The sequence below is a fragment of the Cottoperca gobio genome, chromosome 22, assembly GCF_900634415.1.
Source record: "Cottoperca gobio chromosome 22, fCotGob3.1, whole genome shotgun sequence".
Lineage (NCBI taxonomy): Eukaryota > Metazoa > Chordata > Actinopteri > Perciformes > Bovichtidae > Cottoperca > Cottoperca gobio.
In genome coordinates, this window is record NC_041376.1 from 19,484,867 (window position 1) to 19,510,187 (window position 25,321).

At 42.4% G+C, this 25,321-nt stretch overlaps 1 protein-coding gene across 5 annotated transcripts in view; it reads left to right on the forward strand.

The window, feature by feature from the left end:
• Positions 1-25,321, forward strand: part of ccdc88c (coiled-coil domain containing 88C) — a 58,353-nt gene that overhangs the window by 9,223 nt on the left and 23,809 nt on the right. For 4 of the 5 annotated variants that reach the window (XM_029460427.1, XM_029460425.1, XM_029460428.1 and 1 more), the window contains 15 exons: positions 12,267-12,336; positions 16,729-16,787; positions 17,734-17,817; positions 18,806-18,949; positions 19,302-19,525; positions 20,120-20,201; positions 21,273-21,431; positions 21,912-22,058; positions 22,323-22,473; positions 22,576-22,757; positions 22,917-23,054; positions 23,164-23,448; positions 23,564-24,361; positions 24,904-25,031; positions 25,160-25,301. In XM_029460427.1, the coding sequence (XP_029316287.1) occupies positions 12,267-12,336; positions 16,729-16,787; positions 17,734-17,817; positions 18,806-18,949; positions 19,302-19,525; positions 20,120-20,201; positions 21,273-21,431; positions 21,912-22,058; positions 22,323-22,473; positions 22,576-22,757; positions 22,917-23,054; positions 23,164-23,448; positions 23,564-24,361; positions 24,904-25,031; positions 25,160-25,301 (2,793 nt within the window). The remainder of the gene's footprint in view (positions 1-12,266; positions 12,337-16,728; positions 16,788-17,733; positions 17,818-18,805; positions 18,950-19,301; positions 19,526-20,119; positions 20,202-21,272; positions 21,432-21,911; positions 22,059-22,322; positions 22,474-22,575; positions 22,758-22,916; positions 23,055-23,163; positions 23,449-23,563; positions 24,362-24,903; positions 25,032-25,159; positions 25,302-25,321) is intronic. The other variant, XM_029460429.1, reaches the window with a different exon arrangement.

Genomic DNA, 25,321 nt, shown 5'->3' on the forward strand with positions numbered 1-25,321 from the left:
GATAACCTTCCTTTCACACTGCTGAGGGCCTTTGGGTTCGCTACTTTACTGACCTGGCATCTTATCTTAAAATGGAAATGTGATTTATCTCTTAAATTTGAAGAATGGATTAAGGAAGCACTGAACTCAAATGAGTTTGGGAAAACTACAAACTAATGTAGGGCTCTCTTTAAACCTTTGATACAACATGGAAACAGTTATGGATGGATTACAACATATAGTTGTTGTTGTTTAATCTCTTAGAAGATTATTTGATAGTGTGTCCCTGTTGCATTATGTCTAAGGAAGTTAATGTTGTATATCGATCTTCATATAACACTGTAGGGTTTATATATTTTTCATGTAGATTAGTTTGAAGTTGTGCATGTTAGATGATTGTTTGAAAGAATGTAGTCCACTGATACAGGCCCAGAGATTGATTTATAGAAATAATCACAATTTAAATTGCATTTGAAATATTGGTTATCCCATTTAGATATAATTCTTTAACCCTATCAAAACAAAGACAGTCATTATCTGGTTAGTTGTGCTACCAAACCAAAAGGTGTTTCAGATAATATAGAATACTTCAGTATAACAGGGATCATGTGTAGCTCACAGTAAAAACAACATCTGCTGCTGACTGCGTGTGTGTACTTGGTGAAGTGGGTCATTCCGGGCAGTATGGGGTTAATCTGTCCATGATGGTTAATCTCTAACAACAGTCAAATACCCTCAACCACACACCTCATAGCATAACCTTAAGTCAATAAGTAATGACCCTGAGAATGCCACAAAGTTTAGTTTAAGATCAGCACACACACACACACAGTATATTCTGCTGTTCATAAGGGGCTAGGCCTAGGCTTTCTTCTAATAATAAAATTATATTATTATGGTCCAATATAACAAATGACACATTTGTCTCAGTGTGCTTTACAGACTGTACAGGTTACGACACCCTCTGTCCTTAGACCCTCGCATCGCACAAGGAAAAACTTCCTAAAAGAAACCCCAAAATTAAAGGGGGAGAAATGTTAGAAACCTCAGGGAGAGCAACTGAGGAGGGATCCCTCTCCCAGGACGGACAGACTGTAATAGATGTTGTGTGTACAGGAAACATACATGCTGGTCCAGTGACTCCTCCCAGTCTCCCCAATGACAAAGCACTGTGTGTGTGTGTGTGTGTGTGTGTGTTGTGTGTGGGGGGGGGGGGGGGGGGGGGGTGTCTGTCGGTCTCCCTCCTGCTCCGTCTCTATTGTACAAAGCACAGTTACCTGATTTTACAAACTCTGAATACTAACTATTTTCACAAACTGTTCCACCTAAATGCTGGAAGAAACCGATTTTAATTGTTAAAAGGTAAATTTATCAAAGACATTTTAAATGTTAAAATGACCATTTGGTGGTTACAGCAAATGTGACCATAACCATTTACAATGTTTAATATAATTTAAAAGGGAAAACTAGAAATGCAGAATCTCTACAGACTGGAGAAGCTGGAACTAGAGAATTTAAACAATTTATTATGAAAATTGTTTTCTGTCAATTGACTAATCAATTGATTGAGTATTTGTGTCAGATCCAGTTTAAACTTCAGACTTTATGTAATAATCATTATAATATGATACACATGGCAGTTTAAATTGCACAATATAATATATAATATTATTTGTTCTCTCGTAGACTTTCCTTTGTCATGAGCACAACGTACATCTTAACAAGTTAGAATGAGCTTAATTTTACACTAAAACAGAAACAGATTTTTATGCTATGTCTGAATGTGACAGCGCATGCATTCAGAAGCAAAACTCTGGCTCTTGTGAAAAACATTTTATTGTCGTGTAGTAACTTAAGCAGAAGTCTCCCTGCTCTCTTTCCCCCTTCACTTTACTCCTCCCTGGTTACTGTGGGAACAGCAGAACAAAGCCCAGTGCCTGCATGGGATGTTTTGAACTCCATATCCTCTGGCCTACTTTGTACATGCACGCACACACACACACACACACACACACACACACACACACACACACACACACACACACACACACACACACACACACACACACACAAAATCCATGGCCCACTAACACACTGGGGTCACATTTCTAATCCGAGATCAATAAAATGGTGGCAACTAACAGCAGATCTGACTTTAACTGAGCCACCAGGTTCAGTGTTCCACATCTTTCTCACCTTTCTCACCTTTTTAAAATCCAAATCAAAACCTGTTCTTCTCTATTTGTATTTGGGTCCGATTTATGGCCATTTTATTTAATCTTATCGCCATAGTGCCACTTTGGCATTTAAATGTGGCTGCACTTGCACAATGTGTTAAAGAATTAAGGTAACACGTCAAATGGAACAGGTCTACAAGATATTGACAGTTACAGGAAAATGCATGAAATATAAAAAACTAAAACTAAATGAAAATGTATTCATCAGTATCAAGGACGGATATATTACTCACCGCATCCGGACGTCAAGTCTAAATGAAGTTGGTAGGAATACAGAAAAAGTATGTTTCTGTGCCTCAAAGTTTTTGAGTTGTGAGCAAAAACATGACCTATTCTAGAAATTGCCCTTAGTGGCATTATCTGTAAAGCTGCAACACAAGCAATTCCTTTATTCCTTGGCCCATGGCCTAATGTTCCATGTAATGTAACTGAAGTCTTATAAGTACCGTAATTTCCGGACTATAAGCCGCGACTTTTTCCCCATTTTGCGACCCTGCGGCTTATATAACAGTGCGGCTTATCTATGGATTTTTACAGCTAACGGCCACTAGGGGAATTCCTAAATCTATGGATTTTACAGGTTACAGTCCACCGGATGCAGGGAAAGAGCGCGCAAAAGTAGCGAGTGGTACGAGAGACAGACGGACATTACGAGAGCGAGGCAGTGTGTGAGACACCCTCATTATGGAAATATATATATTTATTTCGAGGAGTCTTATTTTGTTAAATATGCTTTTATGTTGATACTCCTGAAACCGGATACTCCTGAAACCGGCACTTTCTGGGGGTTCGCGCCACTTTTTCGGGAGACGGAAAGAAGGATACGCTGAAGAGAGGGGTGCATGTCCAAAAACCCCGACTGTGGAGTTACCGTATGATGATGACTTCCATGTGTTTCTTCTGTTTCAACGGTAATTTATGGACAAATTAAGGAAAACACCAACGGTCAGAGACAATAAATGCTGATTGAACAGGCAGAAGTTCTCCATCGTTATTTCCTGGTTCTACACAACACAACGCAGAGTCGATCGTGGTGTCAGCTACAGACCGGCTACATACACATCAGTCAATTTAGCGTCTGCGGCTTATAGCCCAGTGCGGCTTATATATGTACAAATTAGTCAATTTAGCGTCTGCGGCTTATAGTCAGGTGTGGTTTATAGTCCGAAAATTACGGTAGGTCTTAAGATATTCTACTGACCGGCAGACAAAAGGGACCAAAAATGTATCATCCTTGCCAGAGGTCAAAATGGTAACATTTGGGTTGAATCTCATTGCAAGATTAAAAGAAAGCACCGGACCTGTACAATGTTACTACGCATCCTGGTGTAAGAAAAACAAAAACAAAATGTTTATCAATGTTTAAAAATATATATATTCAGAAACCAGTTAATTTGCAGCTGATGCTTTATTTTAAAAGCTTGATGGATATGGTTTACATCAGTCTTTACATACTGATTGACAGAAAATCAAGGAGTCACAATAAATGGTTCTGGTGATAAACAACTGTTTAGAGGGCGGTAGTGTTTTCAAAGACCGCCTGACAGAAACAGTAAGACAAGTGAAGTCTCATTCCTTCCTCCATAGTAACTCCTCTTCTTTCTTTGAGTCTTTTTCCATTGACAAAGGGAACATTAGCACTCTGTCTCTGAGCCCTCAGTTGTCCCCCCTAAAAGTCAAAAGGGCTCGGGATGGCCCCATTAACACAAACTTACATGGGGCATTTTGGCAGAGATCAATTACTTTCTGACCTCACACCTTTCAATTTCAGTGAATTGTTTCCTACATGTTAACCTATGAGAGAGTGTTGTGACGTTGTTTGATTAACTAGAATGACCAACTAGGAAATGGGGCCCCTAAAAGTTTATCAATATTGGATGGCCACCCCTCCTAAAGACAAAGATATCTACTTAAAAATATAAACGTATTAAGAACGTACTTTGTCCCTAACAGGGTTATCCACACTTTGAATACTTTAGGTCCAAATTAATTAATACATTTTCAGTTTTTCAGTCATGTTATGATAAACACATGGGACACCTGGAGTAATATTTGAGGTGAAACCGAAAATCATAGGCAACATTAAGGATTAATTTGTTAGACTGACCTAACCCCCATGAAGTCTGCTGTTGCTAGAGAGAGAGAGAGAGAGAGAGAGAGAGAGAGAGAGAGAGGTCGTCCAGCGGTCGGTGGTTCGATCCTGCAGTCAAAGTGTCCTTGGGCAAGATACTGAACCCGGTGGCCAAGTGTGTGTGAATTGTTATCACTGCTGACGAGCTGATGTGTACCTTGTATGGTAGCCTCTGTATGAATGTGTGTGAATGCTGACATGTGTTGTAAAGCGCTTTGAGTGATCGTAAAGATTGGAAAAAGGGCTATATAAAAGCAGTCCATTTAAAAGCAGTCCAATTATATAAAAAGAGGCACTGAGTTTAAGGACAAGAAAAATCACCTCATTGCTTATTTATTTATTTTGGACCCAAAGTATTGAACTTGTGGTTAACCTGATTAGTAAGCTTTCCAATGGTTAAAAACTGTACTGTTGTGTTTATTTTTGAAGAAGATATCATTGTCTTTTGATGGTCGTCGTTCTTTTGAATCGTTCTGGTTAATCAAACAATGTTCTAACACTCTCCCATTAGTTAACATCTATGAAAAATGTCATTCAAATCAAAAGGGACAGAATGTCCCACACAGTACATTAAGTTAGATCAAAAACGTGCCTCTCTAAATGGGTCATGTAGCAGGCTGCATTGATCGCCCCATGTCAGGTTTTAGTGTTATATCCTGCTGGTGATGTTGCTGGAGAGTATCTATAGATCTGAGTCATCACTAGTATACACACACACACACACACACACACACACACACACACACACACACACACACACACACACACACACACACACACACACACACACACACACATTTCAAATCAAATAGAGTGCATTTTGATCAGACATTGGCATCCATACTGTCTTAGTATTTAATTTGTGTACACTGACATAGTGCTTGCACAAAAAATTAAATATCGCCACAAGGACATACAATACAGGTCCAGGTGGTATTAGAGAGTGTAACAAGATCCATCTCATCTATAATGAACAACCAGCTAGTTAGCACTGACCTGGGCATTAAAGACATAATCCTTTTTCCCCAGAATGGAAACACTAACCTACACACACCCAAAAGCTCTAAATCAATCGAGCTTTTCTCTCTTTCCTCCCCATTAAAGATTTTCTGGTATCAAATATTCCTGCAACGATTATTGTGGACAAAAACACAATCATCAAACTTTCCTGAAATACTACTATTAGTGCTAAAATATAGTAAAAGTACTTCACACCATAATTGCCTTTAGAGTTATTCAAACCCAACAGACTAGAAATGATCATCTCCGTTTTCCAGCTAGCGGCTGTTCAGAGAAACAGTCTGAGCTGCAACAAGGCAGAGATGCTCACAGTATCTTGTGGTATTTATCTAAGCCAGGTATAGGTAGTTGTATAGTAGACTAAAAAGGCTTTTGAAGCAGTGTATTAAAAAAGAAAAAAGTTTAAATGTGAAAGAATGCCATTTTAAAGGTTTTTATTTGAATGATTGAATTTGTGCTCATTCAAAGCTAGTGTAATGCAATCCTGAATGGTTAATAAGTGTGAAATAACCACGCATGCCCTTCACACTGTAAATGACTTGTACTAATTGAATTTTAGTGAAGATTTTTTTGGTCCTTTCAAAGTTCTGTCTATAAGAGTTTCTCAAGTAATTGTTACAGGCAGTGATGGGAATCCAGAACCGGTACCAGTTGAGATCTAGGAATCAATCGGGGTATCATTTAAGAATCGGACCCAATAGCAGAATTGAAAATGACATTGGTATCACTACAATCTTACCAATTCCCTTCTACATGCTATGTGTTAATAGTTAAAAGGTAGAACTTAACCCTCTATGGTACGCATTATGATGTGATATGAGTGTTTTTTTTTTGTCTTACCAAATAAACATAATCTAAAGAAATTTTCAAGAAATAATTTTTTGGGGGTATTTTTTGGTAAAGGCCCTGTCACACATATCCGTATGACAGAAACTTATGCCACCACTTCCGAAAATTTGTCAGAGTCCAAATACGTCCAACTTTTCATCAGATCAGAAAAGTCAACATATACAGATACGCATGTCTAACCTATTGATAGAGTATCACTTACTTATACAAAATAGTATCAGACGAATGCCCAACGAATGCATAAGATATACAAAAATATGGCGTATACAAAATATCGGCAACACGCTGGTTTACGTAGATATAAGGTAAGGTATAAGTAGTATTCGTTAAGAGCAGGCGGTGTTACGCTGGGGTGCGTTGTTGAACGCTGATGTTTTGAGCATGTTCAAAATAACCGGACGTACCCGACAGTGTGCTTCATAAGATATGCAGACGTTACGTTACGTTAGACATACGTGAATACGGAATACGGAGTTGAATATTTACCTACGTGTATACCTACGTGACTACGTTAGAGGTAACGTTAGATATAGGCTACGTCAGGCTGACGGTGAATCCCTACAGCCAATGTATTGATAACGAGTGGATAACCTATTCCTACCCTATGTTAAGATTATCCCTGACGACGGAGTAACTTATTAAACATGTTTCTACAGTACAGCTAGCGTTCAGCATTTTAGCTGTTCTCCAGCATCAGCATGACGTGAACCAGATGGCACTTTTCCAGCTCCGGCCAGAAGCTCTGATACGTTTTGAGCTAATTTTTATATACGCCGGCATGTTTCTGCCATACGGAATAGTGTATGTCTGCCGTGTTCGGCGTATCATCTGCGTCCTTCAAACGATCACAACATACCCTTAATTTATATCAACCTATTGCCGATATTTCGTATGCGCCGGCATAAGTTTCTGTCATACGGATATGTGTGACAGGGCCTTAAGTAATAATAATAATAATAATAATAATAATAATAATACATTTTATTTGTAAAGTGCCTTTCATAGCTAAAAGCAATCTACAATACAACAAGTAATGAAAAAAGAGAGTTATTGTTTCAAATTTGAACAACATTTATTTAAAAACACATGGAAAATACTAATAAGCCTCAACAGGTTAAAATGCATGCCACTTAAAATATGAAAATTGTTATTTTTAACATTTGAACAAGATGTCTGAATGTTGCCTGCAGGCATTGTACCATTGTGGAACAACCTAATGGAATGAATGGGTCGAATAGCCGAAGCATATTTCATCTAACTATCTCACTGCTTATGGAAATTCATGAAGCAGTTCTTCTCAGCAGTGAAGTATAGATAAGTGACTCACTTTGAACACTATACCCTTACAAACAGGGTATTTGCACCGGCCCTTTTCCCCCATCCACATGGGCCAATGGTCAGTGTTGTCCTGACACAGAGGTGTTGATGGTACTGATGAGGCAGGACCGCTACGCTACTTCTCAGCCAGGTGTCCGTCAACATTCTGTGATGGTATCCCCTCTTCTTCAAGACTTCCTTCTCGTTGCAAAGGCAACTTGCAACTTCAGCTTTGAATTTCAGAAAGCTGTACACTTCTTTCTGGGATTACTTACTTCGGGATGCCAAAGTCTCGCAGTCCCTGCGGTACAGGAGCCAAGCATTCACTAGAGTGAAATCCATCATTCATCCAGTTTACCATAATGGTGTTGCCTCAAGGCAACATTTGCATTTTAACAAGTTTCCATTACTTAATTAGCAAATAAAGTACATTAAACTATTAGAAATTAAGCTTTACTCAGCTATTATTGTGAATAATGTTTTTTCAGACTGAAAAAGGACAGGAAATTATGTTTTCAGACAGTTTTTGTGGAGAGAAATGGCTGAGCTGATCCTTGTGGAACAGTCTGCAAAAAAGACGAACACTGCTATTGGTTCCTTATGGTCCTGCCTGTTATTCAAAGTATTGCATCATAACTCGGGATGTATTGTGTGAATGTAAAAGGGCAAAAATGGGTATGTTGCGACGTAATAGCGATGGAGCTATGAGCATAGCATGCGTTTGAAGTTTGTTTAAAGATGTCATGACTTTATTTAGATTTTAGGAGTGACCCATCACTGGCGTCTGTTTAAAAAGTTTATTAAAAGCTAAATGTAGGAAGCCTATGGGTGTGCTTCCCTGTGTTTTTTAAATGTGGTCCACTACAACTAAAATCTTACATCAGACATGGCGGAGAGCAGCATCGATTATAGAGCTGAGGGTGAGATATTGTTGTAACAGTCAAAGATGGTCCTATTCCCCATCTCTTCCATTGTTTTGTCCTTTACACGTGCTCACCACCTTATGGTACGTCTTTTCCAGGGGAGCCATCTTTGTGACCGCGCCTAGGCATCTATGCTCCACACTGCCCTCATGCTATGTAGCCTGTGCTGAAAAAGCTGTCAAAGCCCCACAAATACATTGCCCGGGCTAACTTTAAAACCTGAGTATCATTTTGTGTAGTGTGGGATATGTAAGCTAAAATTAGTTGTTGACACCTGACAGTCATCGCAACAAATGAAGTTGGACCCATCAAGGGACAGTACACCTACTGCACCTACTGATTATTCAACCAAAATAGACAATTATTAGACATGCTAGTGTTACAAACAAAGTATTTTTTTCTGGAGTTGTGCATTACGGAACAAATAAAAAAACTAGAATGTATCTCTGCCAGGTGTGTCTGACTCTGGGAAGGGCTCCAGATGGACTTTGTAAATAGTTGGACATAGGCTGCATTTATATAGCACTTTTATAGTATTTGCGACCTCTTAAAGCGCTTTTACAAAACAAGTCAGCATACACCCATTCATACACTGGTAGTAGAGGCTGCCATACAAGGTGCCACCTGCTCATCAGGAGCCATGAACATTACACTCATACACCGTTGGCTATGCCATCGGGAGAAATTTGGAGTTCAGTATCTTAAACATGTTGACCGCAGGGGCTGGGAATCGAATCTCCAATTGTCCAATTGGTGGAGGATCGCTCTACCGCCTTTAGCCTCACTTTGTAATCAATGGGGTATGCTCTCTTAGCTTCTGTAGTATAATAAATAAACAAAATAAATTAGCAAAATGTCAAGAAAGGAAAATATTCTTACACCTATTCTCTTTAGTAAACAGAGAAATCAAACTGTACACCTTCTGAATTCATGTTTCTCACCTAAAACCAGCTTAATTGATTTGTTATCGCATCGTAAAGCACACTTCATTCAAACGCGACAGAAGCAAAATAAAACTCCCAAAACATCTTTATTAGTCTTTCCACTGTTCCAACATACACCAACTCTGGTTTGGTTAAAATAAAGCCGTTATTCACGAGTTAGATGTGAGAATATGCCAGCTCTACACGTTGTCCACTGAACGGCTGTCGTTCTTCAGAGGCAGCTGTTAGCTCTGTTAGCAAACACATCGCCCAAAGCAGTACAAACTGAAGCAGTTCCCCTAACAGCTGGTTAAGAGTAGTGAGGAGTCAGCAGTCAATGACGGTACAAAACAGTCAATAAAAACTTCAATCAACACAACCACTAGTGGTCCTTGAGCATACAGTCATAAATAAACACAACAAATATTAGGCTGATTGGTCCAGTAGTATGCGAGACTAGCCGTGGACAAACACAGAGATGCTCTGACACTCACACACGACTGATTGCATGATCCCCTGGTGGAGATAAATAAATGAAAATGTTACATGCTTACACTTTGTGTTTTATACTGATGATGCTTTAAGAGGGCTTAAAGCACAACTGAGCCTGAGTCGGTAGTTGTTTTTAGTGTTGCTTGGATTGATAAAAGTTCAGACAAGTCTAGAGCGTAGAGCTGAGTCTGAGAAGCCTAAAATGAATAAACCCTTTTGATTCTTGAGATAACAACTTGGCTTTCCCCCTGGTATCACCAGTCTATGTAATATTAAGGCCACACATAAGAATCTAAGAATGCTGTTTTTATATTTGTCATTAAAAAAGAAATTCTAATTCAGTAAATACTTTTTAAACCAATCAACAGTATCAGTCAATGATAGAGAACTAAACACATCTCATGCCATGTTCAGTGTGTAGTTAACGGTTGTCAAAGCTTGCAGCTGACGGTGTGTTTCAGCTGAATTCCTGCTGTGCCTTAAGACATCTGGTGGCCAGCTTACATGTTTTATTCACACTTTGCATTGTGTGTGTGTGTGTGTGTGTGTGTGTGTGTGTGTGACTGGTTTGGTCTCTCATTACCTCCTGGTGTATAGGCCAGTGTAACAGTATCTGCAGGTATTGCACTACCTCTACACTGGCTACCTTAAAGCTGTCCCTGCAGCTTAGTTGTAACCGTGGTGTAAAGTGCGTTTATTTGCCAGGTAAGCAAATGACACTCTCGACCACAGCCCTATCTCTCATGAAGTAGTGACCAAATGTGAACTAGCACATAAATAATTTTTTCCCAGTCCTTATTATGGAAACAGTACCAACTCACATGTGAATTTTTCATGTTTCCCTATTGTGAGAAGGTGTGTGTGAGACTGCACTGCATGCTTTGCAGCGTATTATTCCAGCCAGCCCTTCCCGCTGACAGCCACTTCCCCTTTCCCAAAACAGCCAGATCTAACACACACACACACACACACCCACACCCACACACACACACACACACACACACACACACACACACTTCCCTTCTCCTGGGGCAGGAGTCATCAGCAGGTCTCCTCCCGTGTGTCCCTCCTATAAACCTTATGTCTTCCTATGTGACCTTATTCCCCTGTCATGTTTCCTCATCTCAAAACAACTTGCTATGGCAGTAAATTACAAGTTTTGATAAAGACAATACACCTCCGCATCACCCTCCGCACTGGTTTCTGTGTTTGCATTTGATACATTAGAGTTAATATTTGTTTTTATTTGTCTCAAATGTTCTCTTTCGCTCTTGACTACCAGGTGTGTTTTGGGAGACAGGAGAGGATATTGAATGAAAAAGCATTCCCTCCTAGTGGGCTGTTTGTCTCCTGATTACACACACACACACACACACACACACACACACACACACACACACACACACCCTGGGTGTTTCCTGTTGGCTGCTTGCCTATACATACACACACACATGTAGTTGCACAAGTCTGGGTCAGTTTGTAGCTGGACTTTGGTTTCCCCTGGTATAATCTATGTCAGGTTTCTTTTTCAAATGTCTCGCTCAGTGAACAATCCTTGAAAACAATTTTTTGAAGTCCTTATCGAAAATGATGATGTTTATGTTTAAAAACAATTATTGGCCTATAGATTGTTATTGGAATTACTTTTCATTCTCTAATATGGACATCAGCCTCAGAAATCCGGTGTTTTTCTGGCTCTAATACAATTTCGTTGTGCTTTTGCGACAAGGATCCACCATAATGCTTTTGTTGCGAACAGTTGGCTTCAATAGACAGTTTCCATAGACTGTATAACATATGGACGTAGTCTCTGACGTCACTCGTAGGTTTCTGAAGAGCCGCTGTGGAGCTCAAAATGGGCGGCTCTGACCGTCGCCATCTTGGCAGTGACATCACCATCTAAATACCGGCTAATCTAAAAATAGTTGTCTGTGAAATTGAGGCGGGCAGGTGATGCAGCAGAGCGTCAAGCGGTCAGCGACCTGACACAGCATCCACCTGTCACTCAAAGCAACCACGTCCCTAATAATGTGTAACTTTAATCCATAATATAATTTAAACAGATTTTAAGTTTATATATAAAATTCACTCCCCGTTCAGTTATCATGAAGGGGAAAATTAGCTATGGAGACCAAAAGCGTCTTTTATACCTGTAGGCTGTAATAATGTTTATTTCTGCTGTAAAGTTGGGGGTGTATGGAGATTGCTCCCTTTGCAATGGGCTTCACTGCTCTGCCCCGGAGTTTGCCTCTTCACAGTTCCTAGTGCACCGACAGTGCTTGTCAGTAACACTGCCTTTTGCACCGTTATCATTATGACGATAAAATAGAAGATTGTATTTATTCTTTTTCTCTATTTCCCACTAACACACCCAACCTCACCTTGTCTGCTACAGGAGAACTTACAGCAGTTAATAGTCATGCCCCTTCCTCACATCCTCTGCATCGCCAAGGATCCAATATCAGGTAACACACACTCGCACACATCATACACCCTCCTGCTAATCATGTCCTACATACTGTATTCCCACTACCTCCTTTTCTGTGCTTTAATAGAAACGTATTTTACGCACATGTAATTTGCTATGGAGCATTGCACTTATGACCATACTGGGATCGTCCTCCTTAACTTCTTGTTTGGGTGGCCACCATCCTATTTATGAAATTACATTAACCACAATTGTGAGTAGTTATTCCGTTTGTTCCCATGACTTAAAACTGTTGCCTGTTTAAAGTACTGTACTGATTGTTTGTTAATGTTATGATGCATATTAGGCACATGCTTAGGTGAATAGATGCTTTATTGATTAACTGTTTAATAGTTCTGAATTTAACCATGTAGTGAAGTATAATGATGGCTATTGATAAAAGAAAATTCATGATGATATATTTTGTATTGATCTCCATCCATCCATCCATCGTCTACCGCTTATCCGGGATCGGGTCGCGGGGGCAGCAGCTCCAGTAAGGAACCCCAATCTTCCCTTCTCCGGGCCACATCCTCCAGCTCCGACTGGGGGATCCCGAGGCGTTCCCAGGCCAGAGAGGAGATATAATCTCTCCACCGAGTCCTGGGTCTTCCCCGGGGTCTCCTCCCAGCTGGACGTGCCTGGAACACCTCCCTAGGGAGGCGCCCAGGTGGCATCCTTACTAGATGCCCGAACCACCTCAACTGGCTCCTTTCAACGTAAAGGAGCAGCGGCTCTACTCCGAGTCTCTCACGGATGGCTGAGCTTCTCACCCTATCTCTAAGGCAGACGCCAGCCTCCCGTCTGAGAAAACCCATTTCGGCCGCTTGTACCCGTGATCTCGTTCTTTCGGTCATGACCCAGCCTTCATGACCATAGGTGAGGGTAGGAACGAAGATCGACCGGTAGATTGAGAGCTTTGCCTTCTGGCTCAGCTCTCTTTTCGTCACAACGGTGCGGTAAAGTGACTGTAATACCGCCCACGCTGCTCCGATTCTCCGGCCAATCTCTCGCTCCATTGTCCCCTCACTCGCAAACAAGACCCCGAGGTACTTAAACTCCTTCACTTGGGGTAATGGCTCATTCCCTACCCGGAGTAGGCAATCCACCGGTTTCCTGCTGAGAGCCATGGCCTCAGATTTGGAGGTGCTGATCCTCATCCCAACCGCTTCACACTCGGCTGCGAACCGATCCAGTGACTGTTGAAGGTCACAGACCGATGATGCCATAAGGACCACATCATCTGCAAAGAGCAGCGATGAGATCCTCAGGTCACCGAACTGCAACCCCTCTCCTCCACGACTACGCCTCAATATCCTATCCATGAAAATCACGAACAGGATTGGTGATAAAGCGCAGCCCTGGCGGAGGCCAACATTCACTGGAAACGAGTCCGACTTACTGCCGAGTATTCGGACACAACTCTCGCTTTGGGCGTACAGGGATTGGATGGCCCTCAAAAGTGACCCCCTCACCCCATACTCCCGCAGCACCTCCCACAGTATCACCCGGGGGACCCGGTCATATGCCTTCTCCAGATCCACAAAACACATGTAGACCGGATGGGCGTACTCCCAGGCCCCCTCCAGGATCCTTGCGAGAGTGAAGAGTTGGTCCGTTGTTCCACGACCAGGACGGAATCCGCATTGTTCCTCTTCAATCAGAGGTTCGACTACCGGCCGAACCCTCCTTTCCAGTACCTTGGAGTAGACTTTACCAGGGAGGCTGAGAAGTGTGATACCCCTGTAGTTGGCACACACTCTCTGGTCCCCCTTTTTAAATAGGGGAACCACCACCCCGGTCTGCCAACCCCTAGGCACTGTCCCAGACTTCCACGCAATGTTGACGAGGCGTGTCAACCAAGACAGCCCCTCAACACCCAAAGCCTTCAGCATTTCTGGACGGATCTCATCAACCCCTGCGGCTTTGCCACTGTGGAGTTGTTTGACTACCTCAGTGACTTCCATCAGGGAAATTGACGATGATCCCCCATCAGCTTCCAGCTCTGCCTCAACCATAGAGGGCGTGTTAGTCGGATTCAGGAGTTCCTCAAAGTGCTCCTTCCACCGGCCGATAACCTTCTCAGTTGAAGTCAGCAGGGTCCCACCCTTGCTGTACACAGCTTGGATGGTTCCTCGCTTCCCCCTCCTGAGGTGCCGGATGGTTTTCCAGAAGCACCTTGGTGCCGACCGAAAGTCCTTCTCCATAGCTTCTCCGAACTTCTCCCACACCCGCTGCTTTGCCTCTGATACGGCAGAAGCTGCCGCCCTTCTAGTCCTTCGATACCCTGCAACTGTTTCCGGAGTCCTCCCGGATAACATAACCCGGAAGGACTCCTTCTTCAGTCGGACGGCTTCCCTGACCACCGGGGTCCACCACGGTGTTCGAGGGTTACCGCCCCTTGAGGCACCTAAGACCTTGAGACCACAGCTCATCACCGCAGCTTCAGCAATAGAGGTTTTGAACATTGCCCACTCAGGTTCAATGCCCCCAACCTCCACAGGGATGGCTGAAAAGCTCCGCCGGAGGTGTGAGTTAAAGATCCCCAGGACAGGGGCTTCCTCCAGACGTTCCCAGTTCACCCGCACTACCCGTTTGGGTTTACCAGGTCTGTCCAGAGTCTTCCCCCACCCCTTGATCCAACTCACCACCAGATGGTGATCAGTCGACAGCTCCGCCCCTCTCTTCACCCGAGTGTCCAAAACATGCGGCCTCAGGTCAGATGATACGATTACGAAATCGATCATTGACCTTTGGCCTAGGGTGCTCTGGTACCACGTGCACTTATGAGCATCCTTATGTTCGAACATGGTGTTTGTTATGGCCATTCCATGGCTAGCACAGAAGTCCAACAACAAACGACCGTTCGGGTTTAGATCAGGGAGGCCCTTCCTCCCAATCACGCCTCTCCAGGTGTCTCCATCGTTTCCCACGTGTGCGTTGAAGTCTCCCAGCAAGACTACGGAGTCCCCTACTGGAGCCCCCTGCAGGGCTCCATTCAGGGTCTCCAAGAAGGCCGAATACTCAGAACTGCGGTTTGGGGCATAGGCACAAACAACAGTCAGAGTTTTCCCCCCCATAACCCGAAGGCGTAGGGAGGCGACCCTCTCGTCCACCGGGATAAACTCCAACATAGCGGTGCTCAGCCGGGGGCTAGTGAGTATCCCCACCCCGGCCCGACGCCTCACACCTTGGGCAACTCCGGAGAATAATAGAGTCCAACCCCTATCCAGGAGTACGGTTCCAGAGCCAAGACTGTGCATGGAGGTAAGCCCCACCAGATCCAACTGGTAGCGCTCCACCTCCCGCACTAGTTCCGGCTCCTTCCCCCACAGAGAGGTGACGTTCCACGTCCCCAGAGCCAGCCTCTGCTGCCCGGGTCTGGTCCGTCGAGGTCCCTGACCATCACTGCCACCCATGTGACAGCGCACCCGACCCCAGCGGTTTTTCCCATGAGTGGTGGGCCCACAGGATGGATGGATGGGAGGCACCACGTAGCTTCTTCGGGCTGTACCCGACCGGGCTCCGTGGCAAACCCGGCCACCAGGCGCTCGCTGTCGGGCCCTCCCTCTGGGCCTGGCTCCAGACGGGGGCCCCGGGCTTCCTCCGGGCAGGGTCTCTCCTTTCCTTTTCCTTTCTTTCATGAAGTCGTTTTTGAACCATTCTTAGTCTGGCCCCTCACCTGAGACCAATTTGCCTTGGGAGACCCTACCAGGAGCACTAGGCTCCAGACAACACAGCTCTCAGGTTCATAGGGACACACAAACCTCTCCACCACGATAAGGTGATGGTTCCCAGAGAGGTTGTATTGATCTCAATGCATGTAATTAGTATATCTGTACTGATCTACAATGCATACATTTTCAACCTCAGGGAAGTTTTCCTGATTATATAAAGTAGAACAAAATAAATATGTGATAGGCTGTTGGCAGTGACAGAAACTGAAATTTGAGTGGGTGATCTGCTCTGAATCTCAGTCAGAAAGTTTAATGTGTTGAGTCCAGTGGCAACAACAAGCACAGATATAAGCATCATTAAAGACTATGTTTGAAGGATCATTGGTGGAGGACTACTGTGGCAGATGTAGTAGTATAGAGAATAAAAGTGTCGATATTGGCTGCGTGTTTGCAGAAAACTGTGCTGTTGCTGTTCAATTGTGGCTAAATTGATTAACAATAGAGAGTCTGGTCAACCTTTAGATCACTTATTCAAATACTTGCTGTGTGAATTTTATTCAACTTCTATCTTAAAGTGACTTTTTATTTTCACTTTTATTCAGCTGTATCATGGTTGCTTGGTATGAAGTGTTGTGTGCTCTGTACTCCACATAGTGTTGACTGTTAGTATGCATCGTGATATACAGTATGTCTCTGTGTTTTGTTTCCTCTAGCTCAGAGCATGGAGGAGCTGAAAAGACTTTTGTTGCTGATACTAGGCTGTGCTGTCCAGGTAACACACACACACCAAAACACACATACTCGCTTACACACACACACACACGCACACGCACACGCACACACACACACACGCCCAAACACAACAGCTTACTGTACCACCCAGTCTCTCAGCAGGAAGTGTATTTGTGTCTATTTAGTTGTACATGTCTGGGCACAGCCGTTCAGTGTGCCTGCTGATGAGGTGCAAAGTGGGACTGCAGGATCAGAATGCACATGGAGTTACATCAATGGTTTGTATACAGTAATAAGCAGTAGAAATATGGTACTATAAAAAACATGTTGGGTATTGGTCAGCACAGTTTGACGGTTTAAGAGCCTTGCTTGAGAGCACTGTAACAGATGGTATTGTATATGTAAGTAAATATTTGTATAAGTTAATTAAGTTCACAAGTTTGGGAGTGTAGACCAGCACATTTTCAAATCTATTCTTTGCAAAATAATTGAATTTAAGAATCAGCAAGATGTGTTGGGTTACCTGTAATTATGGAGGAGGGGCGAGTCATGTGGGAGGTCGGGGCTCAGGTGGTTTCTTTGTCTGTGTTTGTTCTGCGGCTGTTCTCTTTCTCCCTTCATCACTCCCTCCTTCCTTATTTCCCTCCTTTTCTTCCCTCCTTTTGTCTTCCTCCCTACCTGTACTGGTTCTACTGGTTCCAGGGAAGAGGCCATGAGAACGATGAATGGAAACACAGACAGAGGGAGGGAGGTGTGGATAAAGCCACGTGAAAATGTCATTTTGTTCAACCCTTTTCCATCCCAGCAGGGGTCAAATAAACATTTGTCAAATAAACTTATATTCTTCATCATACTACATTTCCCATATACCTGTTCTCCTTGACAAAAATGTCATGGCAACATAGAGAAACATTTAAAAACCACGTGTTTATTAAACTTTGTTTGCTATCCTAATTTCCGTGTGTCTGTGTCTGTGTGTGTGTCAGTGTGAGCGTAAGGAGGAGATGATAGAGAAGATCAAACTTCTGGACATTGACACCCAAGCTGCCATCGTCTCTCACATCCAGGAGGTCAGTAGAGCTCAATGCGAGCCTATGATAGAAACATACCAGTGATAAATGTACATCACAAGTTCAGATATTTGTTGTGGTGGTATCCCAACTCCACTGGACATGAATTATAAAGACTAGCCGAAAATTGACAACAAAATATTCTTAACTCAAGATCCACAACCTTTTCTGGTTTTCAACCACATCGGCAATGGTTGAATTGCCATGTGACCTAAATACTTAAAGAATTTGGAACTATTTAGGCGATAATAGGTGGTTATTTATAGGGGGAGATCTCTGTCTGTTCAAAGAAGGTCTCTGGCATCAGATGAATGTCTTCTGTTCACTAATATAGAGGCCAAGACTATACAACTCTGTATATCATGACTAAAACCTATTGTATGCACAAAGCCTGAAATATGCATATCGATGCATCATGAAACCTTTCCAACATCAGCTGACATCAAAGAACAATAACCGCTTGGTCAGCAATAATCAATTTAACAGACTGATGTTTAATATAACTCCTTCCTATTTACAAACAGCTTGTGTATTTACTTCAGTCCAGCTATATTAAGTCAGCCCTTTACTTCTGAGACAGGCCATTCTTTTCTGGCTGATGAGCTCATGCTAATGATGTCACCATGCTAGTTAACTCTCATTACTTGCTGTGTGGACAAGCATTGTTTAAACCCACATAACTTTGTTGTTTTAAATTCCTGTTTAGATTACTATTCTATACTATTTATTTATTTACTATTACTATTTACTTCTAAATATGTCAAAAAAAAGTCAAGCCAAATTTCAGCAGTAATAAGTGTGAAGTCATTTAAAATGTTCTATTTAATCAAGCAGTGCAGCTGTAAGAAGTGTCTTTTTGGGTTTGAATATTCTTACCAGTAGATATAATAAGGTGCTGTTTGTGCAAGGAGGAAGCCTCTCTATACTATACTACAGTGTACAACCTAACTTCAACATAATCATTTTGTGTGTGTGTCGTCGGTTGCAGGTGACCCATAACCAGCTGAATGTTCTTGACTTGTCCTGGCTGGAAGAAGGATCAGAGCTTGCACACGAGGAGCTGGATCCTCTGTCCCGCAACATGGCTTCGTCGCTACAGCAACTGATTAACCAGAGAGACAAAGCTAGTGAGGTAATGAGACTCGCACACAACAACAACTGCCAGGCTGATATTGTTATTTTATGAATAATGATAAGTCATCTAAAATCTCTATTAAAAATACCAACTACTATTGTCTACTTCTTATATGATGGATATGATGCAGTTAGTTTGGTTCAATTATTTTTGATTTAAGTCTAATTTGTAGGTTTATATGGTATAATGCTGCTTATAGGATATTCCACCTTTCCCATTATTAATTTAATTTTGTTGGGAAATTGCTCAAATTAAAAGAAGAAAGCTGGCAGAAGTCTGCCCGTAACATTATTTCAACGGGAAAACAAGAATTAAACGGGAATTTAGCAAAAACATTTCTGCCTTCCAGGTGATTGTTCATCTGACACAGGAGAGGGACTACCTGTCCAGTCAACAGCCCGTGGAAGGGTGCAGGAACCTGGGCTTGAGCGGCCCAGAGTGTTCTGGAGGTGTGGGAATGTATAACGGGGGATCTGCTGTAAATGTGTCTGGGCTGGCCAAAGAGGAGAAGCAGCATCTGTCTGTGGAGCTCGCTGATACCAAAGCCAAGCTCCGCAGATACAGACAAGAACTGTGAGTCTTTTACATCTTTAGACAATCACAAAAAAGTCAAAACCAAGCTGCTCTCATATTTTTATGGCAACACTGGATCATATGACTACATGTAGCGAAAAGTGTCGCTCATAGTGATGATCCACACAAAGAAATCTTCCCATGCGGCTAAAGTAGCAGCTCATTGCATACTGTTGCACAGCAGAGTATCACTGGTTTAAGGCTGAACTTTAGGGATACAAGCAGCAGCTGGAAGTCATTATATATCCAACATAGCTTATTATGCTGTCTAGTTCTGATAAGTGTGCAATGTAACCACATTGGGGATCCATCTATTTGCAGATAAACTATACGCTCTTACTTTACCCACAGCAACTGGAAGGCATTCTGCTGAATATACACTCTGGATTCTTTTACCTAGCTATATTAAAGACTTACAGTAAGAAAAGTGTACTGTATGTTTTTACAATGGCCTAACTGTTAGTTATCGTGTGTGTGTGTGTGTGTGTGTGTGTGTGTGTGTGTGTGTGTGTGTGTGTGTGTGTGTGTGTGTGTGTGTGTGTGTGTGTGTGTGTGTGTGTGTGTGTGTGTGTGTGTGTGTGTGTGTGTTTACAGGGAGGAGAAGACAGAGCAGCTGATGGATTCAAAACATGAAGTGGAGCGACTTGATCAGGAGTTGCAGAGACAGAAACAAGAGGTCAGATCTGTATGACTAGTGGAGCATGAAAAATACTTTATTTTATTTGCCTACATTTACACTTAACTTAAATCAGTGCTATATGTAAGTTTTTGGACCAGTTCTGAACAGGCTGTCTTCTTGCCCTCCATGAAAAAAGTACTGAAGTTCAAATGCAGTTTTCATTTTACCACAGAATTTAAGGGTTGTTTTTGTTTTAAGCAAAGTAGTTCTGCTTACTTAACTTGCTAAATTACACCTCCAATGTGATTATCACCAAGTCAAACAGCTGGCTGCTGTTTATGTATTTGTCTTTGCTGTCTTGACAGGCCTTAACAGCACAGCAATTTACAATCAACAAAACATGATCCATTTAAATGACTTCATCACACCTGCTGCAATCCTATAGTTTGTGCATCCTTGGTTGGTAGTTGCATCATAGCTTACAGCAATCACTGGCCCTGTTTACACTTGGCATTAACATGCGTCTCTGGTGATCCAATTACAAGTGGACAGGTACAAGTACAGGTGCAAATGCATCCAAGACACATTGAGGACGCACTGAGATCCGATCGCTCAGACCACATTCGGAGGTGGTCTGGGTCTCTCTGGATAGACTGGACATTTGAATGAAAGTTTAGAGATATATTACGAGTGTGTCAAACCTGCTGGCCAATTTGGTTTGCCTGGAAATAGACCCAGTCCGTACTGTTTTAAATGTCTTCTACTTCATCTTTTAATTTCTGGCAGACTAGGCACTAGTGAATTGCTGCCTCCTGTCGGTTAAAAACAATATTGCACTTAGTCTTCTAAAATAGAAATGATGTACGTGTTTATTTACCTATAGAGTGGGGAAGTGAGATCCAATCACAAGTGGTCATTCAAGGCGCACTTACATACTTAGAGTTGTCCACTTGTGATTGGATCAACCAAGACGCATGTTAATGCCAGGTGTAAACGGGGCCAATGACCAGAATGCTCTGGACAGATTCTTAAGTTAGAAAATATATCAATACAATACCTGAATATGTGTAATGGTGTACATTATTTCTTTCTCTTATGTTCTGTATTCTTCTCTATAATACACAATAGAACCAGTCACTGTCTTGTGAGGCCCGTTCGGTCAGAGTGTACCGGGACGAGGTAGACTCACTGAGGGAGAGAGCAGCGCGGGTTGACCGACTGGAGACTGAACTGACCAGATGTAAAGAGAAACTCAATGATGTTCACTTCTACAAGACCAGAATGGAGGTACAAACACAGCTTCATACTTCACTTCAATGTAGTATCATGATTACATTACAAGAGACTATGTCCTATATTGGAATTGTGAAGGTTCAATGAATTTATTTATTAAAATGTTGAGGTGCTTTTCATAGTAGTATAATTTCATACTCATGTTCCACTACATAGCTGTACTTTTCTTACTTGATCATTTAATTAATCATTCATTAATGAAGTTTAATAGTGATCATTTACTGCTATGGTGGACATATTTGTACATACACACACTTATTTACTTATAACTGTGTGATTTACATAAAGACTTAATACAGAATCATTATCTCTAATTTGCACGGATATGCTTAGTGTTAATAAATATTTCAGCAGAAAGATAAGACATACATACACTATGAAGCCAGACTGACTTGGCAGCTGGCACTGGTAGGTGAACTCTGTGTGTGTGTGTGTGTGTGTGTGTGTGTGTGTGTGTGTGTGTGTGTCATTCAGGAGCTTCGAGATGACAACATGACTCTAATAGAGACAAAGGTCCTAATGGAAGAGCAGCTCTCAGCCTCCAGGGGGCGCTGTGATAAACTTCACACCTTGGAGAAAGACAACCTTCTACTTCGAGCTAAAATACACGACCTGGAAATGGTATTACACTGCCATGAGTTGTAATTACACAAGTTATAGGTCAAAATGTCATGTATCTGCTATTTAATCACATGAAACTGAAATACTAAATCAGCATTTTATTTGTCATAAACATATTAAGAGTCTACACTAACACATAATATTTGTCATGTATTTGTCAGTTTTTCACATTACCGGCTAATATTACAAAGAATATTAGTATTTAGCTGTTTGTGAAAGTAACTGTTAGGTTTGCTAGTTTGCTAATCACTGTGTGTGGTGCAGGAGAGGGACAATGAACGTCTGAGGATGGAGGAGCTGGTGGAGGAGAACATGCTGCTGGAGATTGGACAGAAACAGAGTATGAACGAGTCAGCTCATTTAGGCTGGGAGCTGGAACAGCTTACCAAGAACCATGACAACACTAACACAGAGAGTAAGCACCGCATGCACTCTTTTTCTGTGATACCCTGTTCTATTTGTGTGTCCAGAAATATTCTCTATTTTTTGTCAAAACCAAAATATTTCCCTGCTGCAGCTCGTAAGTCGTTGGTCCATGAGCTGAACGAGTGTGTTTCCAGTCGGGTGTTGAAGCTGGAGAAGGAGAACCGGGAGCTTCAGGCCTCTATAGAGGGACTGAAGGAGGAGAACCACCTCCTGCAGGAGCAGCAGCTCCACACCCAGGAGCTAGACAGGGAGAACCAAGGCCTCAGCAAGAAGGTGTGTGTGTGTGTGTGCGTGTGTGCGTGTAATATATGAATCATAACAGGGAAGAACAGATCAAATATATATTTTTTTTCTTTGATTAATTAATCGAAATGAATGCACTAATTTGACAGCCCTAATAAATACATAACCTTTATCTTGTTTGTTTGTTAGTTGGACCGTCTCCAGGGTCTATTGGACCAGGAGAGACTGACTAATCAAGACATGGAGTCTCTGGGAGAGGAAATATTGAAAGAAAAACAGAGTCTGGAGAGAGATATGCACACTCTGAGGGCAGAGAAAGACAGACAGGTAATCAACACAAACACAAACACACACACTCACACTTGGGTAAAACATTTTTAATGTTTATTATAAGAGACCAAAATGCATAATTTGTTGACTTTTCCTATCCCATCAGATCTCAGAGTTGGAGAGTGAGAAACAGCACCTCTCTGGTGCTGTGTCGTCCCTTCAGGAGCGCGCTCAGTCAGACAGTGAGGCGAGGGTACGCGAGGTGGAAATGGAGAACCGCCAACTGCACCAGAACATCACTGACACCAGCTCCCGATTGGCCAGTTTAGAAACCACACTCAAACTTGCCAATGAGGATGCAGAGAGGCTGAGTGAGAGGGCAGGGCGGTGTGAGGAGGTGGAGCGAGAGATGGCAAGGCTGGAGAGGAGTAGGGATGCTCTAAACAGAGAGGTAATAATAATAACAGTACATTTTATATAAATCTTATGTATAATGTATTCTTAAAAGCTAACTGAATTCATACAAATATTACTATATTAGAAATACTTGTCTGTTTTGCTTGTAGCTGGCCTCTCTGCGTGCCTGCAGCGAGCGGTCAGAGGCTCTAGAGAAGCAGATGTCCTCCCTGGAGCAGGAGGTGCACAGGCTAAAGCGGGAGGCAGAGGAGGCCCAGCGGGAGCAGCAGCGACTGGGGAGACAAGAGGCGGACAACAGCCTGCTGTCGAAGGAGAACCTGGATTTACGCTGCTCCCTAGAAAACTTGCGCTCCACATCCGCTCGTCTGGCCACCCTACAGGAGGAGTATAAAGATGCACAGAGAGAGACACAGGATCTGCAGAGGAGTCTGGAGGAGGCCAGAGAGGAGGCACAAGGAGAAAGGAAGAGGGCAGAGAGGCTCGAGCTGAACATGACAGCTCTGAACCAGGAAAAGCATTGCTTAGAGGAGGAAATACAGAGGAACAAAGAGGAGAGGGAAGAGGAAGAGGGAGATAGGCAGGAGAACCAGGCCAGAGAAGAGGAACTGAGAAGGGAAGTAGAAGAACTGAAGCAGGAGCGGAAAAGGAGGGAGGCAGTTGAAGAGGAGAGGAGGAAGCTCCAATTGGACTTGGAGCAGTCAGAGAAAGGCAGGAAGCACGTGGAAAAGGAGAGCTGGAGGATCCGAACACTGCTGGAGGGTAAAGAGACAGAGCTGGAGGAGAAAACCAGGCGATTGGCCACAGTGGAGAAAGAGGGCTGGACTCTGAGTAAAGAAGTGGATAAGCTGAGGGAGGTGTCATTTAAGGCCAAGGAGTTGGAGAGGGAGAACAAAGAGGTGCAGAAACAGACAACTATTGACAAGAGGACTCTGGCCACTCTGAGAGAGGTGAGAGAAAAAAGCTTCTGTAGAAATTATTTTAACAAAATAAATAAATACTTCCCTTATGAGTTTTTCCTCACAGAAGTTTATATTATAATCCCACAACAAGGTCTATTCATTGGCTGTTCTGGAGTATCACATGATCTTCCTAAGAAGAGCCAACATGGATGGGAAGTCCTTAAAGGGCTCAGAACAATAGAAATTGGAACTTCCATCTGCTGAGGACGCTCATATGATATGATCAAAAGCTCCAGAACAGCTAAAAGAATTGACTTTGCAGTGATTGTCGATTGTCAACTACTATTTCCAAGGTCAAGAAAAAACTCACAATCTCAATAGAATAGTATTGGATAACTTAAGGTTAAATATAAAAGCACTGACAGATGAGCCATATACCTTTTCCTATATCCAGTTTTTAATACAAGACGAATATTGACCTAACCTACAGTATGCATTGTTCTATCCCTGACATGCATTTTATCATCTGTATGTAAATGTTGATGTTAATGAGTTTCATAGCTGTGTGTCATGTTTTGTTATGTGTCCAGGAGTTGGTGACAGAGAAGCTGAGTGTTCAGCAGCAGAGTGTTGAGTTGGAGAGACTCAATCAAGAACTGGAGAAGATTGGACTGAGCAAAGAAAAACTACTACAGCAAGAGCACACACTGGAGGACAGGTAGTTTTCTCTAATATGTTGGTATTTTGGTCCCATTGTAGGGTTACTAATCAGATTGGAAATTAATTTCATGTGTAGAAAATGAATTTCAGATGAATATGTGATTATATTTATTTTGTGCATGTCAGCAGGTACAGGCTGCTGGAATCTCGACTTGAGGAAACTGTCCAACAGACAATGAAGATTAAAGAGGAGAAGATATTTTGTCTAGAAAAAAAACTAAAAGAGAGCAGCATGCTCAACACTATGCTACGTGCTGAGCTAGCCACTGTAAAAACTTACATATTCTT